Raw genomic sequence first — 18,107 nt, 5'->3', positions numbered from 1 at the left:
TTGACAAGCTGTCGAGGTTACAGCAATATACTCAGCTTCAGAAGATGACAATGCAGTAGATGGTTGCTTTTTTGAACTCCATGCAATTGCTCCTGAACCAAGATTGAAGACGTAACCCGTCGTACTTCTACGGTCATCCAATGAACCTGCCCAATCACTATCGGAAAAACCACACAATTTCAAATTGTTAGCATTAGTATACAAAAGACCATAGGAGCATGTCCCCTTTACATATCTCAGCACCCTTTTGGCAGCACCATAATGAAGCTTGCTTGGACTTTGCAGGAATCTTGACAAAAAACTTGTAGCATACATTATATCCGGCCTGCTATTTGTTAAATACAACAAACTTCCTACCAAACTTCGATAATCACCAACATCAACCTTTTCTTCTCCATCATTCAAACTGAATTTCTGATTGGTATTCATAGGGGTCTTCATTGGGTTGCAATCATGCATTCCAAGCTTCACAAGAAGATCACTTGCATACTTCTTTTGAGACATATAAATTCCTTCATCACATTGCTTCACTTCCAACCCAAGAAAATAACTCATCAAGCCAAGATCTGTCATTTCAAACTCACTTATCATAATTCTTTTGAATTCCTCCAACAAAATAGCACAGTTACCGGTGTAAATAAGATCATCTACATAAAGACACACAATAAGCACCTCACTAGCCCTTCTTGTTTTGACATACAAGGTTGGCTCACTTTCACTCCTTTGGTACCCATGTTGCTCAAAATGACCATTAATTCTATCATACCAAGCCCTTGGTGCTTGCTTGAGGCCATAAAGCGCCTTTGTTAACCGGTACACTTTCATCTCCTTACCTTCCACCTCATAACCTTGTGGTTGCTGCACAAACACTTCTTCATCCAAAACACCATTTAAAAATGCTGATTTGACATCAAATTGATAAACACTCCATTTTTGGTTAGCAGCTACAGCTATAACAGTTCGAATGGTATCAAATCTAGCTACCGGAGCAAAAGTTTTTTCAAAATCAATACCTTCATGCTGCATGTAACCTTTTGCAACTAGTCGAGCCTTGTACTTCTGAATTGTGCCATCTGATTTGTATTTAATCTTGTAGATCCACTTTAACCCAACAACTTCTCTTCCATTTGGCAAATCCACAAGCTCCCATGTCTTGTTTTTCTCTAAAGCTTTAATTTCTTCATCCATAGCAACACACCATTCTTTGTTTTGAACAGCTTCTAGAAAGCTCCTTGGCTCATTAACCTGTGTAAAATGACATCTTTCACCTTGCTCATATATCTCTCTCAAGTCCTTCACTTTTCTCGGTGGTGATTCAGGGGAAGAGAAAGATGAAGAACCTGACGAGCTAGATGGGCTGTTTCTAGGTGTGAAAGGACTTGAAGGATTAGATGGGCAGCTTTCCCCTTCATGCTCCACTATCTCATCCACCAAGTTATCATCCTCTTGGATTGTCAAAGGAAAATGTTGTTGCTTATTCCAATTCCAAGCATTTTTCTCATCAAACAAAACATCACGACTAACAATTAGTTTTTTTGTGAGAGGATCATAACACCGATATCCTTTAGTCTCCATACTATAACCCATAAATATGCACTTCACACTATTATCTTCAAGTTTATGCCTCTTTTGAGAAGGAACATGAACATAGGCAATGCAACCAAAAATCTTAAAATGAGTTACCTTGGGTCTCCAACCATGCCATGCTTCAAAAGGAGTTTGATGTTGCAATGCCGATGTAGGACTTCGATTAAGTAGATAGGCAGCTGTATGAACAGCTTCTGCCCAAAAACTGTTTGGAATTCCTTTGGCTTTAAGCATGCTTTTAGCCATTTCCACAATGCTTCTATTTTTCCTCTCTGCAACCCCATTTTGTTGAGGGGTGTAACTAGCTGTCAATTGCCTGAAAATGCCAAAATCTTCACAAAAACTGCCAAACTCCTTGGAGAGAAACTCACCACCACGATCAGTTCGCAAAATCTTCAAAGAGTTACCACTCTGTTTCTCAACTTGATTCTTGAACTTCTTGAAAATTGAAAAAACTTCAGATTTTTCTTTAGCAAAATACACCCAAGTCATCCTGCTATAATCATCCACAAAGACAATAAAATACTTTCTGTTGTTAAGTGAGGGAGTTCGCATAGGCCCACAAACGTCTGCATGCACCAATTCAATTTGTTTTGAGGCCCTTCTTGCTTCCCCCTTAGGAAAAACATTGCGATGATGCTTTCCAAATACACAACTTTCACACAAAGCATCAACATGTTGAATTGAAGGCAAACCATCCACCAAATTATTTTCACCCAAAAACTTCAAGCTTCTAAAATTTAGATGTCCATATCTATGATGCCACAACCAATTATCATCTAAAAATTAAGCCTTAAGTGCTTGTTTTTCCCCAGCAATATTAAGAGGAAAAATTTTGTTCTTAGCCATAGGGACATGGACTAACAAATGCTGCTTGGTTTTGTCTTTATACACATAGCATGATAAATCTTCAAAAACAAGACAATAACCTTCTTCTAAAAATTGCCCCACACTTAACAAATTTGTATCCAAATCAGGAACATATAAAACATTGTATATGCTGTCCATTCCACATGAGTTCAGCTTTATATTACCTTTGCCATGTGCTTCAACCATGGTTCCATCACCCATCTTCACTTTGCTTGTAACAGATTTGTCCAAGCTAGCGAAGTCTTCTAAATTGGCTGTCATGTGATTACTGCACCCACTATCCATATACCAAACATTTGGTGTACCTTCTTTAGCAGAATAACAAGCAAGAAACAAACTTTCTGTTTCATCTTTCTCTTTTTCCTCAGCAAAGTTTGCTTGTTTTTCTTTGAGCCTACAATACCTCTCTATGTGGCCATAATTCTTACAATAATAACATTGAGGCTTACGGTAAGAATTTTCACCTTCATCGCCAGTTTTTCTTCCATTGTGATAGTGGTAGTTGTTACTTGAACGTCCACCACCTCGTCCACCTCTTCTTCCACGAAAGAAATGGCCTCCACGCCCTCTTGTGGTTGAACCCTTGCCTGCAAATTCACTATTGCCACCACTTGTTTTGCCTTTAGAAAACTGTAATTTTGTATGAAATGCATTTTCTATGGAATTTTCTTCATATCTTTTCATCCTGTCTTCATGAGATTGCAATGAACCAAATAATTCATCAACCGTTAGCACACTTAAATCCTTAGATTCTTCTATAGCAGCCACCACATGATCATACTTCTTAGGCATACTTCTCAAGATTTTGTCAACAACTTTCTGATCAGATAAATTTTCACCAAATTTTCTGATTTGATTCACAACGTCTAGCATATTAGAGAAATAATCATGCATAGACTCACCTTCTTTCATCATCGAACTTTCAAAATTTCTGCGAAGAGTTTGAAGTTTGATGGTCAATACCTTGGCATTACCTTGATACCCATTCTGTAATGCATCCCAAGCATCCTTGGACTTTGTCGCAGCAGCAATTCGGGGAAAGATGGATTCAACCACAGCTTGTTGAATGAAAAACAACGCCTTGGCATCTTTCTTCCGAAGCTCTTTGAGTGTGTCTACGGAAATACCAGTTTCTGAATAACCTTTCTCTACTAAATCCCATAGGTCTTGAGAAATAAAGAGAGTCTTCATCTTTGTACTCCAAATGTCATACCCAGCTCCTTGAAAGAGTGGGAGTGATGGCTGTGAAGGGTTAACACTGTTGCTTGCCATGAATCTAGCTCTGATACCAGATGTTGGAAATAAAAAAAAAAGATAGATGCACAAGCAATAGTCTTCTCTCTACAACTATTAGGATGAGAGAGGTAAAACAAAGATATATTCTGGATAAAACTGATGTAATAATTCATTAATGTAAAACATTTAAATAGACTACAATTAAACCACTTACTCCTAAAAACAAGGATCCACTTTAACTACTACTAGAATAACATGGAGCACTAAGTAACTAAACTCCTAGACTTAAGGACTCAACGTGCATACAATTAAGATAATGCTGAAACAAATAACAAGCTATTAAATAGGAACCACTAACCCACTACTCAACAAACAAGCTAAGTAATAGGAACACATTTTGCATTATCTCTAACAGTTGTCGAGGGTGAATGGAGACTCCTAGTGTCAAAACATGAGGCGAGGAGGCCTTTTCTTTCTTACCGTCTCAAAAGGCAAAGTTGTATCCTTTGGGCTGGAGTGTCAGTACTCTTGCGCCGAAAATGCGAGGTGGCGTGTGGTTGTCGCCAACGAGGCGAGGCGAGATCGATATTGTCGTTGTTGAGACGAGGCCGAGGTTATGTGGACTTACTATCGCTTGGAGGTTGGCAACACTGGTGGAGCCACACATTTCATATTATAGGTGCCACTGATTTTTTTTTTTTTTTTTTTTTTTTTTAATCGGGGAACCTCTACAACGTAGGTCAGGGATGAAACCATGAAGTTTTATGGGAGGGGGACAAAGCAAAAAAAATTCTGAAATTTTTTTTTTTTTTTTTCGTTATTAGAATTGAGCTTAGAATTGTGTCAAATTCTTCAATTAAATGTTTAAATTCTAGCAACCAATATTTTCAATATTTAATAACCAAAATATCTAAATTAGAAGACCACTTAAAGTAAGAATTGTGTTGACAGGGAAGAAGAGAAGAAAGTGAAAGTAGAAGGGAGAGTATGAGAGAGAAAGAAAGAGAGAGGCTATGGGCTATCAAAAAAAAAAAAAAAGAGAGAGGGGCTGGGCTATGGGGGTGCCGTGTCCAAAGGAGAAAATAATTTTTATTTTTTATTTTTTATTTTTTATTTTTATTTTTGGGGTGCCGCTAGTCCCATTGGAGGAAAAAAAAGGCACCCCCAAAGATTGTTGTGGCTCCACCACTGGTTGGCAAGGCCACATATAAAATTGTCTGTAGCGGCTGCAGGAACAACCCAGCATAAACAGTTGCGGAAGGTTTCGCAGAGTTGGCGATCACAGTGAGACTGGCCGTTGAACTCTGAAGATATATAGGGTCCGCGATGTCTTGTGAGGTCGAAACCTGCTGCCAGAGGCCACTTTCTGATGACAGCTGCCGGTGTGCTTGGTATATGAGTCTTTTGTACAAGTGGCTGGCGAATGGTCATGGGTGGCATTGAATCCAAGAGCTAGAGCAGCCTCAACCTGCACCCCCGAGGGAAAGATAAATGTACGTGGGAGCGTCTTACATGAGCGACAGGAGACCGATAATTGAGCAAAACATTGTTCCTTTCCCTAAGCAGGGAGTTTCCGATACTTGCGTACAGATCGAATCAAAAGGCAAGCCTTTCACCGATGACATGCTCACTACAGATGTTCCAAACTACGAGGTCTCCACTATAATGGTTCTATCAGCCCCGCCAAGCGAGGTGAGTTCTTCAATTGGAAGTGATTCAGTTGAAAACCAAGACGGTCCAAGAATTCCAAAATCCCAGACTCTACCTGAAGGGGATGGAACTGATGGTATTCTAGCTTTGTCGTGAGTGCAGCCTAGGGTCGGCGTTGTTGGCTGGTGGAGATCGGATCTCGTGGGGACCCTGCAAGGAGCTCGCAAAGGCCGGAGGCATGAGCTGTTGAACATGTGATAGGTCGGTGACCACTGGTTTGCAAGAGTCGGTGACCACTGGTTTGCAGGAGTCGTGGGGTCATGGCAGGACTACCGAACTATTGGTCCTAGTTTTGCCGGTTCGCTGATGTAGCCATGAACTCATTGGCGGGCTAGCACGTTCGTTGGTGAGGCTGCGGACTCGTTGGCCAACGCGCTAGGCGAGTTTGCAGGCTGAACGACGGGCATGCCGACTGGGGTGTCGCGCGGCAAGGCGACTCAATGGCATTCTACGACGGACGTTGATGGTTCATAGGAAGGGCTGCTAGCGCCAGCATGCTTCGCATTTCTAATGAAGATGTATCTCTTACGCCGAGAATGCGAGGTGGCGCTTGCTTCCACTGCCATTGGCCAGGCTGCTGGGTTAGGGATTGCCCTTCCAAGGCCCCCCTTGTCAATAATAAATCTCAACCTTTCGCTGCCACTAATGCTACTACTAGATCCACTTCCAAACTCAATGTCATTGTGGCTATGGAAATCGCCTTGCACAGTCTTTCCAAATGGATAAGAACTTCAGCAACAAGTTCTACACTTGCCCAAACAGATTAGTCAATTTTTTTCTTTTCTTGTACGCTAATACTCCAACTTCTCTAACCATCCGAATGGTTTTCTCATTGCTTCGAAGTATGCTTTTCACCCATCTTTTCTGGTGAATTTGTGATGAAATTTTCTGCTGAAGTGGGGTCGTTGCTTGTGAGACTCACTTGTTCTGGAGAGCTTGCAATCATTGTCCTAGGAGTTTTTTTGGACAATGGGCTTGCCCTCTTCATTGCTCTGGAAAAGAAAACAAGAAGGGAGATTGCTCTTTCCTTTTTTGTTATATGCACTTAAGATTGCACTTTGCCAAGCAAATGGCAAAAAATGAGTGCGACTTGTAATCTTTGTAAAATAAAATGGAGATAAATGAAAGAAAGCCATATGGGGGAGTGCAAGCTTATCTAATATTTTTTGATTGCGAAAATGCGACTTAGGAGAACGCTTCAAGGAGGTGCCCGGAAGAAGACCGGTTGTGTAGAGAGGGCTATACAAAGAAACCCGGGCACATGGATGATCTGGTTTCCTTAGCTTCATGTGAGATGCCACAGGTTCTAGTAAGATGAAGGGTATATGGCTACCCCCAAAAATTTTTGGCGATTGCCAGAAGCAACTCGGAGGCCTAGCGGTCGTCAAAGCGACGGCGTCGGCCCTTTATCCCTATTGTCCTACACAAAAATAGGAAAAGAGGAGACCTTCTCTCTGGTCTTTTTTTTGTTAGACGCACTTTGATTCTGAGTATGGGAGATATCACATTGCAGTGACGTGTTTCATGAATGCATCTAATGAGTGACCTTATATTCATAAATATCTTAAAACACCTCATACCGGCCACCCTACATATGCCTCGTATCTTTCGGTGTCCTCAATCTCTTGCTAACCTTTTATCTATTAAACAATTTTGTAAGGATAATAATTGTTTTTTTATTCTTACTGACTCTCATTTCTTTATTAAGGACAACTTAACGTGTCTCACCCTCCTGGACGGTAAGAGTGAAGGTGGTCTCTACCCCATTCACACCAATTTGGCTTATCTCAACAAAGCTCGGATTCATACGGCATTGTTTGGTGTTAAGGCTCCTGTTAGTGTGTTGCATTCCAGACTTGGGCATCCGTCATCTTCTATTGTTAATCAAGTTCTTCATAGTCATAGTTTACCTGTCATTGGTCATTTGCAAAATAAGGAGCTTTGCGAGCCTTGCCAACTTGGCAAAAGCAAGCAACTCCCATTTCCTTCATCTACTAGAATCTTTACTACACCACTTCAGTTGATTCACACTGATGTTTGGTGCTCTTCTATCATGTCGTTAAGTGGTTTTCGCTATTATGTAATTTTCATTGATGACTATTTGGTAAGTGCTAAAATATATATTTTAGCCACTTAATTTACATTTGTTAATCTCTTAGTCTTGTTATTTTGTGAAGTTTTGTTTCCTTTTTGTGTTTTTTGTCTTTTTATAGGTTTTTGAAGAAAATGAAACATTTCTGGAAAAGCTACAAGCTTAAAGGGCAATTTGGGAAAAGGCAGGAAGCTTTGGCCTTAAAGCACACTTTGAGAAGATCTCGAAGATGTGGTTAACCCTAACCAAACATAATAGAGGACTTTTATGATGTGGTTAAGTTTAATTAAATCAAGGAAATGATTAATTCGGAATTTCTCTAATTTGAGTCAAAATCGGATTAGATTCAAATTTGGATTCTGCATACATCTCAGTATTTTGACCATAACTTTCGGTTCAAGTATCAGATTGAGGTGAAACCAGCGGCATTGGAAACCTAACTCAAAATGACACAAATAATTATAAAATAGGATTTTCCTAATTTGGATGGATAATATGCCAAAATCGTCCCATCATATAAGAACACAAATCTAGACAAATTCTATTCCGATTTGTACTTGAATTTATCCTAATTGAACTAGGAGATAAACCTCCGTATTTTCTAGGATTACTAGGGCTTCTAGGTCTCTCCTAAGCTCTATAAATAGACCCTCTATTCTTCAGAATCAAGTGTGGAGAAGCAGACACAAGCTCTAGAAAAGAACTGAAGGCTAGATGAAGAAGAGTTTGGGTTTTTCTTCTCTTCCACCTTTATTTTTGTTATGTAGTTAGTCTTTTGATTAGGGCTAGTTTGAAGCCCTAATCATGTTTGTTTAGGATTATAGTATTGGCGCCTTTGCTACAATTATCTTTTGGGTATTTAATTTGATTAATTCATGTTTACTTGAATTCTTCATATGTGTGTGCCTGATTACCATATACATGTGTTTAGATTTATGTTATTTAAGTCAATTTGGATGACCGAGTCCTGGACTTAATAAAGTGACAAAAGAACCCCATCACAGGTTCTTGGGTTAATCAATATAGGGAACTAGGAGTAGATACCATGCCCTAGGCCTTGTGTGTTTGTTGATTTCCATAAATTTATGCTCTCTAGAAGAACAACTTAGTAGATACCATGCTAAATTCTTTGGGAGAGAAAAGAATTAGAGTATATACCATGCCTAATTCGTTGCTTAGGAAAATCAATAGCTTAAGGAGTAGATACCATGCCTTTAGGTTGGCAAACATTGGATATCTCGATATAATTAAAATATTAGCATATTGTTAATCTTATTTGAGTATGGTTAGCAATGGATTTCAAAACCCTAATCCTTTTTAGATTAATTAATCTTTTAGTTTATTTTATTATTTTAATTCAATATGTAACAATTGTTTTAAATCCGTGAATTAAATAGGAAATTACATTCTAAGCATAATTTACCAATTATCGTGGGAATGATCTCGTATTTGCTTGTTATACTATCGTTTTGATCTTATGCACCTGCGAGTAAAATGTACCGAATATTGTCTATTAATTTAGGTGGTATTTGGCACAACATTATTCTAGATTTTCTTGGTTGTATCCCCTACATAATAAATCAGATGTTCTTGTTTCATTTGTAAAATTTAAAGCTTTGGTTGAAAATCAATTTTCATGTCACATTAAACAATTACAATCCGATGGCGGTGGTGAATTTCTTTCAAAGCAATTTACTTCTTTTCTCGAGTCGCATGGTATTGTTCACCGAGTTAGTTGTCCTTACACGGCCCAACAAAATGGCCTAGTTGAGCGCCAACATCGCCACGTTGTGAAAATGGGTCTTGCCATGCTTGCCCAATCCGGTCTTCCCCAATCCTTTTGGGTTGAGTCATTTTTCACCGCCACTTTTCTAATTAGTAGGCTCCCTACTCCTTTACTAAAACATTGTTCTCCTTTTGCTTTACTCTTTAAGAAAGATCCAGAATACAGGTCTCTTAGGACCTTTGGGTGCTTGTGTTTTCCTCTCTTATGGCCATATGTCTCTGATAAGTTGATGTATCGTAGTAAACGATGTATTTTTCTAGGCTATGGTTCTAACTATAAGGGGTATCGTTGTTTGGATCCACTCACTAACAAGATTTTTATAACTTGACATGTTGTGTTTGATGAACAGCAATTTCCAACCAAGGTGGAGGCCACCCCAGCTCCTGTTGCTCCAACTTCTCCTCCGACCGTGCCTTTGCTCATTCAGCCATTCCTCCTGTTAATCTTGCCCTCAATGCTCCAAAATTGGGTAACATCTCCCAAACTCAATCTTCTCTTTTAGAAACTCCTATAGAGAACTTTGCCTTGCTAGGTTCACCCCTGCCCATACCCCTCCCCCCCCAAGTAGTGTGCCCACATCGCAAGTGTCTAGGTCCCCTCTCCCATACTTCCCCCACCTACACACAAAATGGTCACACGGTCTCGCACTGGTCACCTTTATCCTAAACAATTCCGTGACTACAACACATTTTACTCAACACATCACCCCTTTAAGGCCTTGTCAAGTGTGTGTATACCTACTGAACCGAGTTACTACTCCCAGGCAATGACGTCACTTAAGTGGAGGGCTACCATGGATCTTGAATTTCATGCTCACATAACCATTGGCACGTGGTCTCTATGTCCTCGCCCCATGCACCATAATATTGTTCGCAACAAGTGGGTGTACAAAATAAAACATAAGCAAGATGGCTCCATTGAATGGTTTAAAGCTCGCTTGGTCGCTAAGGGTATCAATCAGAAATGTGGTATTGACTTTACGGAAACATTTAGTCCTATGATTAAACCATCAACAAAACGTGTGGTTCTGGCTCTTACAGTTCATTTTGATCGGTGCATTCGATAGCTGGATGTCTCGAATGCATTCTTACATGGTGATGCAGATCGCAGAGCCCCTAGAACTGCGATCGAGTGCCCGCATGCCTGCAATCGAGCGCACACGGGGACACTTATGCGCATCAAGTCTCTAGTTGTGCGATCAATCGCCCTTATGCCTGCGATCGATCGCACACGGAGTCATTATGTTATGTTTCCGCGTTTTAATTAGTTTAAGCCGTCTTTATATCATTGTTTTACTAGAATTACGGTTTTAGGAGTCTTTATTTCGTTATTTTATTAGGTTTAGGGTTTTTGGGGTATTTATGTCATATTTTATTAGGTTTAAGGTTTTGGGCTATAAATTTATGCTTATAGCCTCCAAGAAAATCAGTTGTTGTTTATTATTGATTTTAATTAATGAGAATACTCAGAGTTGAGTTTATTCCTCTTTTCCTTCAAAACCTAGAGAGTATCTAGTTTTTACAAGAAGAATTTTTAGTGTAAGAATTCAATATATATTAAATGCTAATTAACAATAAAACTAGCAGCGGAAATAATTTAATATATATATACCTCCGGCCATTGCTTTGCTTAAGCAGCTTGAAGAACAACTCCACAGCAACCAAACCAAAAAAAAAAAAAAAAAGACTAAAATTATTGAGAGGTTCTTCTGACTTATGCCTACCAGTGAGTGCCAATTGATGGAATACACAAGCCTTATTATAGGTAGGTCAGGAACCCTCAATTAGAGCTGTTACCTTAATTATTCCTCCCATCAAGGAATAAAAAATCAAATAAATAATCAATACAGCTAATTGATTCCACGAAATAAAATCAGTAATGAAATCAAATACTTGTTCCACAAAAATTAAATCAACACTTTTAATTCAGAATATTTGATTGAAATCAAATACTTGTTCCACAAGAATTAAATCAACAATTTAATTCAGAATATTTGATTTCACACAATAAGCTTTAATTGGAATAAATTACTGAACACAATAATTATATATATTTTATAATTACAATAATACATGTGACATAAGGGACATACTTTAAATGGAATTTCTTACATTCTCCCGCTTGGCCTTTATGACACATAAATTCCTTATGGTGTTCAGTTCTATGATATGGCCAATACTTTATTTATTCCAACCATTCATGGAATCCTTCCACTCACTCAAGGAATACTACACAGGAAACATGGCGGTAAAGCTTTTATATGATAAGCCGTTCCTTCCATGTATCACGATGTATAATACCTCCCTAAATGAGTACTTTATGGATAATGTACTTTATGAATGAACTCCCTACAAGTCATTCGGGTCCAAACTTAATTTTTATCCCAATGGATAAGGTAATAAATGTGCACAAAATTTTATTAAAATAATATGATGTCTATAGACTGATTAGAAAGAACTGAGTACAAAATGAATCAATGAGCCCCATATGCTCCACATGACTTTTAAACTGCTTTACCGGTAACCCTTTAGTCATGGGATCCACAATCATTAGTTCAGTACTGATATGCTCAATGAATACTTCATTCCTTTTGATGTTCTCTCTCACACGAAGGTACTTGATGTCGATATGCTTACTTCTGCTTCCACTTTTATTATTCTTAGAGAAGAAAATGGCAGCACGGTTATCGCAGAAGATCTTGATTGGTCTCGCTATAGAATCGACAATCTTGAGACCACTAACAAAATTTCTCAACCATAATGCATGTGTAGTGGCTTCATAGCATGCAATAAATTCTGCCTCCATTGTAGATGTAGCAATTATAGTCTGCTTGTTGCTTCCCCAAGATATAGCCCCTCTAGCAAGAAGAAAGATATATCCTGAAGTAGACTTCCTGCTATCCACACATCCAGCAAAATTTGAATCTGAATATCCAACCACCTCCAAATGGTCAGTGTGTTTGTATGTCAGACTGTAGTCCTTGGTTCCTTGCAAATACCGCATGACTTTCTTTGCAACTTTCCAATGTTCCAATCTTGGGTTGCTTTGATATCGACCCAGCATTCCAACTGCCATTTAAATGTCAAGTCTAGTACAGACATGTGCATAATAGGCTGCCAACTGCAGATGCATATGGGATACTTTTCATTTGCTCTTGTTCCAATGCATTTTGGGGACACTGATTTTTACTGAATTTATCCCCTTTAATGATAGGTGCTACAAAAGTTGAACAGTTCTTCGGTCCGAATCTCTCTAAGACCTTTTCAATATAAGCATTCTGAGACAATTTTAATATTCTTTGATTTCTATCTCTGTGAATCTCTATGCCAATGACATAGGAGGCTTCACCCAAATCTTTCATTTCAAAGTTTTGAGAGAGGAACTGTTTGCTTTCTTGTAGCAAACCTAAATCATTACTTGCAAGCAAAATATCATCTACATATAGGACTAAGAAAATAATTTTACTCCCACAGACCTTAAAGTATATGCATTGATCAACAAAGTTCTCAACAAAACCATATGAGGTAATAACAGTGTGAAATTTGATATACCATTGGCGGGAGGATTGTTTTAGCCCATAAATAGATTTTCTTAATCTGCAAGCCTTTTGAATGTTATCATCAAATCCTTCAGGTTGTTTCATGTATACCTCTTCTTCAAGATCCCCATTTAGAAAGGCTGTTTTCACATCCATTTGATGTAGCTCTAAATCAAAATGAGCTACTAATGCCATGATTATCCTAAACGAATCCTTATTTGATACTGGAGAGAAGGTTTCATGGTAATCATTGCCTTCCTTCTGAGTAAATCCCTTGGCCACAAGTCTAGCCTTATTCCGTTCAACATTACCAGAAGCATCCATTTTGGTTTTGTAAACCCATTTGTAGCCTACGGCTACAGCTCCTTTTGGTAAGTCAACGAGATGCCAAACTTGATTTTTAGCCATGGATTCCATCTCTTCCTTCTTGGCATTGAACCAAAATGTGGCGTTATCTCCACTCATGGCTTGTGAAAACGATTTTGGATCATCTTTAAGCCTAATGTCAAAATCAGACTCTTTGAGGTATACAACATAATCACTAGGGATTGCTGGTCTACATATTCTAGAGGATCTTCTTAATCCTACTTCCTCCCCATTTGGAGGAGGTTGAGTATGCTCATTCAGAACCTGTTCCTCAGGAGTTGGCTATTCTGAAATTGATTGTGGTTCAAGGCAATCATTTTGATTTTCCCTAAGCACAATCAAACGTCCTTCATGTGAAGGAGTTTCAGTCAACTCTCGTGCTTCCTCTAATTCAACCATTTGAGGATGAGCACTCCCACAAGGTTCGGTATCCTCTATAAATTTTGCATTTATAAACTCAACAATTCTAGGACTATGCGAAGGACAATAAAACTTAAATCCCTTGGAGTTAACTGCATAGCCCATAAAAAATCAGCTAGTTGTCCTTGGGTCTAATTTCTTTAGATTTAGATTGTAAATCCTCACTTCAGCAGGACAACCCCATATGTGTAAATGATTTAAACTTGGTTTCCACCCATTCCATAATTCAAAAGGTTTCTTGGGGACAGCCTTGGATTGAACCCTGTTTAAAACATACGCAACAGTTTTTAAGGCTTCACTCCATAAAAATAAAGGGAGATGGGAATTACTAAGCATGCTCCTAACCATGTCCATAAGTGTACGATTCCTTTTTTCTGCTACACCATTTTGTTGTGGTGTGCCAAGCATCGTGTATTGAGCCATAATACATTCCTCTTCAAGGAATTTCGCAAATGGACCTATCATTTGTCCCTTTTTCTGTGTACCTACCATAGTACTCTCCGTCTCTGTCAGATCTTACGATTGATTTTCTTTTCCTTTTGTTTCTCTACTTTTACCTTATAGGTCTGGAAAGCATTTAATGCTTCAGCCTTATCATTTAGAAGATAGAGATACATATACCTTGTATCGTCATCAATGAAAGATATGAAATATCTTTGACCATTTAGGCAAGGAGTAGGAAAAGGCCCACAGATATCAGTGTGTATGATCTCAAGAATCTCAAAACTCCTTTTGGCACCTTTAGTGGTCTTGGTGGTTTGCTTTCCCTTTATGCAATCCACACAAGTACCAAGGTTTGTAAAGTCAAGAGTTTTTAAAACTCCATCATTCACTAACCTTTTGATTCTCTCTATGGAGATATGTCCTAATCTCCTATTCTATAACAAAGCGGAGTTTTGATCCATTTGACTCATCTTTATGCCAACATCATTATGCAATGATAAATAGTTATTTTCAAAGCTGGGATCTAGCTCAATTTTGAATAAATCATCAATTTTTATTCCACCACCAATCAATTGTTCACCTTTAAAAATACTGAAAGTTGAATTGATAAACCAAAATCCAAAACCAACAACATCCAATCTGGAAACAGAAATTAAATTTCTAGAAAATTCTAGAATAAAAAATACATTTTCAAGATCTAAAACATATCCAGATTTCAAAATTATTCTAAAAGTCCCAACAGCTTCTACTTGTGAAAACAGTTTATTTCCTGAATAGACACGTTGTTCATTGCTTACTGGCTTCCTTGTTGTGAGAAAACCCTGCATTGAGTTGACAATATGGATTGTAGAACCCGAATCAATCCACCATGTATTATTAGGAGCCTTAACAAAAAAATATTCATGACACACTAGAGATATAAGATTACCTTTTCTTTCGAGCCACTTTATATACTTTTGGCAATCTTTCTTCATATGCCCTTCTTTCTTGCAAAAGTAACAAGTATCCTTCTTGCCAATTTTCTTGATTGGCACCTTGTTTTCCCTTTTGAAGTTTTGGGCATGCTTGCCTTTCTTGGTCTTTCCCTTAGCATGAATAGCCATGTGAACACCTTTTGGCTTCTCATGTTTTAGCCTCTCTTCCTCTTGAACACACATGGTCAGAAGTTCATTTACTGACCATTTATCCTTATGTGTGTTATAGGATATTTTAAAAGGAACATACTCAAAGGGGAGAGAGTTCAATATGAAATGCACCAAGAATGACTCAGATATGCCAATCTCTAGGGACTTAAGTTGAGCTGCCATGTCCCTCATTTCCATTATGTGCTCACGCACACTTCTGGAATTATCAAAGGACTTGCTTGATAGCTTCTTCATTAGGGTGCTGGCTAAGGCCTTGTCAGAGCTCACAAATTGTTCCTCAACTGCCTTAATAAATGCCTTAGCCTTAGTGCATTCAGGGATGGAACTCCTAATGCCCTTAGAGACATGAGATTTCATGAACATTAGACTTAAGTGATTTGATCGCTCCCACCGTTCATGTTTAGCAATCTCTTGTGGTGTACTTTACTCCGTGAGGGCGGGTGGTTCGTCCACACGGACCGCCAAGTCAAGCTCCAAACACCCCAATGTGAAAAATAAATTTTCTTTCCATTCAGTAAAATTGTTACCATTAAGCATTGGAACATGAAAAGTTCTATCCATTAAAGCAGTAGGAATAGCTGCAATAACCAAAGAAAATACTTTAATGCTATGAAATAACTTTATTTAAATTAACCAATGTTAACTTAATAGTAAATTTCAACCTACCTATGGGCAAAGGTTGCATAACGCATGAAATTTACTCTTTATTAATAAGACTAATAAATTTAGCATTAATAAATAAAATTTTCCGTACCTGTGGGCCTAAAAGAAATTTTATTTTTCAATGTTAAATTTACTATCTTATTCTAATTGAGTCATAAAAATAAAAACGTCCCTGTAGGGATTGGCAAATTAAATTTATGAATTAATTACAACATGATGTTAATTTTCCTTATGAAGTTCACATATATGATCTTGATGCAATTATCATCATAAAATCAGGATGCTGTGGCTCTCCCAAAATTATTATGATAATCACGACTTCCTTAACATCAATAACTGTATAGATGCCAAAATAAAGTTCCCAAAAATAAAAGACAAAACCAACATGTTAGTGGGTAAACAATATTTTTCCAGAGTACAACTGGATAGTGTCCCAGGTAAGTGAGGGGGCGCATAACAGCACACTTAAGTCCCAAGACTTGCCTTGCCAGAACTTTCTGATTGCAATTTTGGATAGTACCATAAACATTCACCAACACATGAGGCTTAGTTAACTATTCTCAGGTCCAAGCATCAAACAATTTATATTTAAACAATTAAAAGAACAAATATATCCTTAAGTTCATGCATTAAAGAAACAATAATTTAATACTGAACAATTTAAATCACAAGATAAATATAAATGTAACATTAAAGCATAATAAACTGAATAGCCTAATGGTCTTGAAGTGACCTTAGGCCCTTTATCCCTTAAGAACCCAAGTTCTAAACCTCCTGAGCCCAAATCATCTTCCTTCCTTTTAGTTTTTTTGTTCTTTTGTTTTTTTTTTTTTAAATCCGAATGGGCTATTGTATTGGGTCTTTCTTTATCGGGTTGGGCCACTTTATTGGGTTACGAGTCAGCCCACTTAATTACCCAGGCCTCTTTTTTTTTTTTTTTTGGACTGGGTCAGTGGCCCGCATACTGACCCGGTTTCCTTATGGGTTAAAAAACCCTACCCGAAAACCTTAAGTCCCAACCCAGAAAAATCCCAAACCCTAGCCACCGCCCTTCCTCTTCCCCATATGCCCCCGTCGTCGCCCTTTCCTCATGTGTCGACACCGGCGCCACTTCCTTAATGCGCCGGCCACTATCACCGGCAAGGGGCCGCTGCACACTTTATGCGGCCAAAGCCGCTACAGGTGGGGTGGGGGGGAGACCGGCGCTGCAGGTAGGGGAAAGACCAGCGCTGCAGGTGGGGAAAAAATCGGCACTGCAGGTGTTCCTTCTAGCCCACAGGTAGCCCGTGTAGGGCTACCGCTGCTGTCCCTCACAGGCGGACGTGATGGGCCACCGTACAGCAGCCATAGACGACGCCGACCGGTAGAGTGTCGTAGCTCCGTCTAACCCACAACTCCAGGATCCTTTCGTTGTCACCCACTTGACCAAAATCGATGTTCTTTCCAGTGCACAGGCAGCCCGTATAGGAATATCGTTTGCCGATTAGAACAGGCGGCCTTGGCCGCATGCCGCTACTTCCTTATGTGGCAAAAAGCCGCTTGTTGGCGGCTGGGCACTAGGTCACAATGGGTTACTCATGGGCATGGGTCTTCGGCTGGTCTTCGGCTGGTTAAGAACAAATGGTTCTTGTACAGAGACAAAAGGTCAATATGGTCAAAGCCTCTCCAAAGACACCCAAAAATTGTTAGTTTTAATCCAAAGTAGAACAATACGTGCAATACCAAGTCAGAAATAAAACACTCAAGAGTGTTAAAGTTGCATGCCTTGTTCCAATCAGATTATCAACAATAGAAATATATAAAACTAAACAATATTCACAAATCGAGCATAATAAACAACACAACTTAATGCTGAGCAAATATCTCTGATACCACATGTAAGAATTCAATATATATTAAATGCTAATTAACAATAAAACTAGCAGCGGAAATAATTTAATATATATATATATACCTCCGGTCATTGTTTTGCTTAAGCAGCTTGAAGAACAACTCCACAGCAACCAAACCAATAAAAAAAAATTTAAAAAAAAAAAACTCTAAAATTATTGAGAGGTTATTCTGACCTATGCCTACCAGTGAGTGCTAATTGATAGAATACACAGGCCTTATTTATAGGTAGGTTAGAGACCCTCAATTAGAGTTGTTACCTTAATTATTCCTCCCATCAAGGAATAAAAAATCAAATAAATAATCAATACAGCTAATTGATTCTACAAAATAAAATCAGTAATGAAATCAAATACTTGT

General features: G+C 38.6%; 1 protein-coding gene across 1 annotated transcript; it reads right to left on the bottom strand.

Annotated features, from left to right (window-relative positions):
* Positions 1 to 11,717: 11,717 nt before the first annotated feature.
* On the bottom strand, positions 11,718 to 17,365 carry LOC148586484 (uncharacterized). Its single transcript, XM_088515661.1, has 7 exons — positions 17,197 to 17,365; positions 15,722 to 15,772; positions 14,736 to 15,604; positions 14,227 to 14,372; positions 13,771 to 13,867; positions 12,747 to 13,467; positions 11,718 to 12,349 (listed from the first exon to the last, which is right to left on the bottom strand). Exons 1-7 carry the CDS (start codon positions 17,363 to 17,365, stop codon positions 11,718 to 11,720), a joined length of 2,685 nt encoding a protein of 894 aa, XP_088371787.1.
* Between the last annotated feature and the right edge of the window lie 742 nt (positions 17,366 to 18,107).

The sequence above is a fragment of the Corylus avellana genome, chromosome 4 (assembly GCF_965113065.1).
Source record: "Corylus avellana chromosome 4, dhCorAvel1.hap1.2, whole genome shotgun sequence".
Taxonomy (NCBI): Eukaryota; Viridiplantae; Streptophyta; class Magnoliopsida; order Fagales; family Betulaceae; genus Corylus; species Corylus avellana.
The sequence above is the reverse complement of the archived record's forward strand: the minus strand, read 5'-3'. Positions and strand labels throughout refer to the sequence as shown.

Coding starts and splice junctions, on each gene's coding strand:
- LOC148586484 (XM_088515661.1), bottom strand. CDS start 17,365: ATGCGGCCAAGGCCGCCTGTTCTAATCGGCAAACGATATTCCTATACG. Junction 15,605..15,721: donor TCATGTTCCAATGCTTAATG/GTAACAATTTTA, acceptor GTACACCACAAG/AGATTGCTAAACATGAACGG. Junction 14,373..14,735: donor ATGTTTTAGATCTTGAAAAT/GTATTTTTTATT, acceptor GATTGCATAAAG/GGAAAGCAAACCACCAAGAC.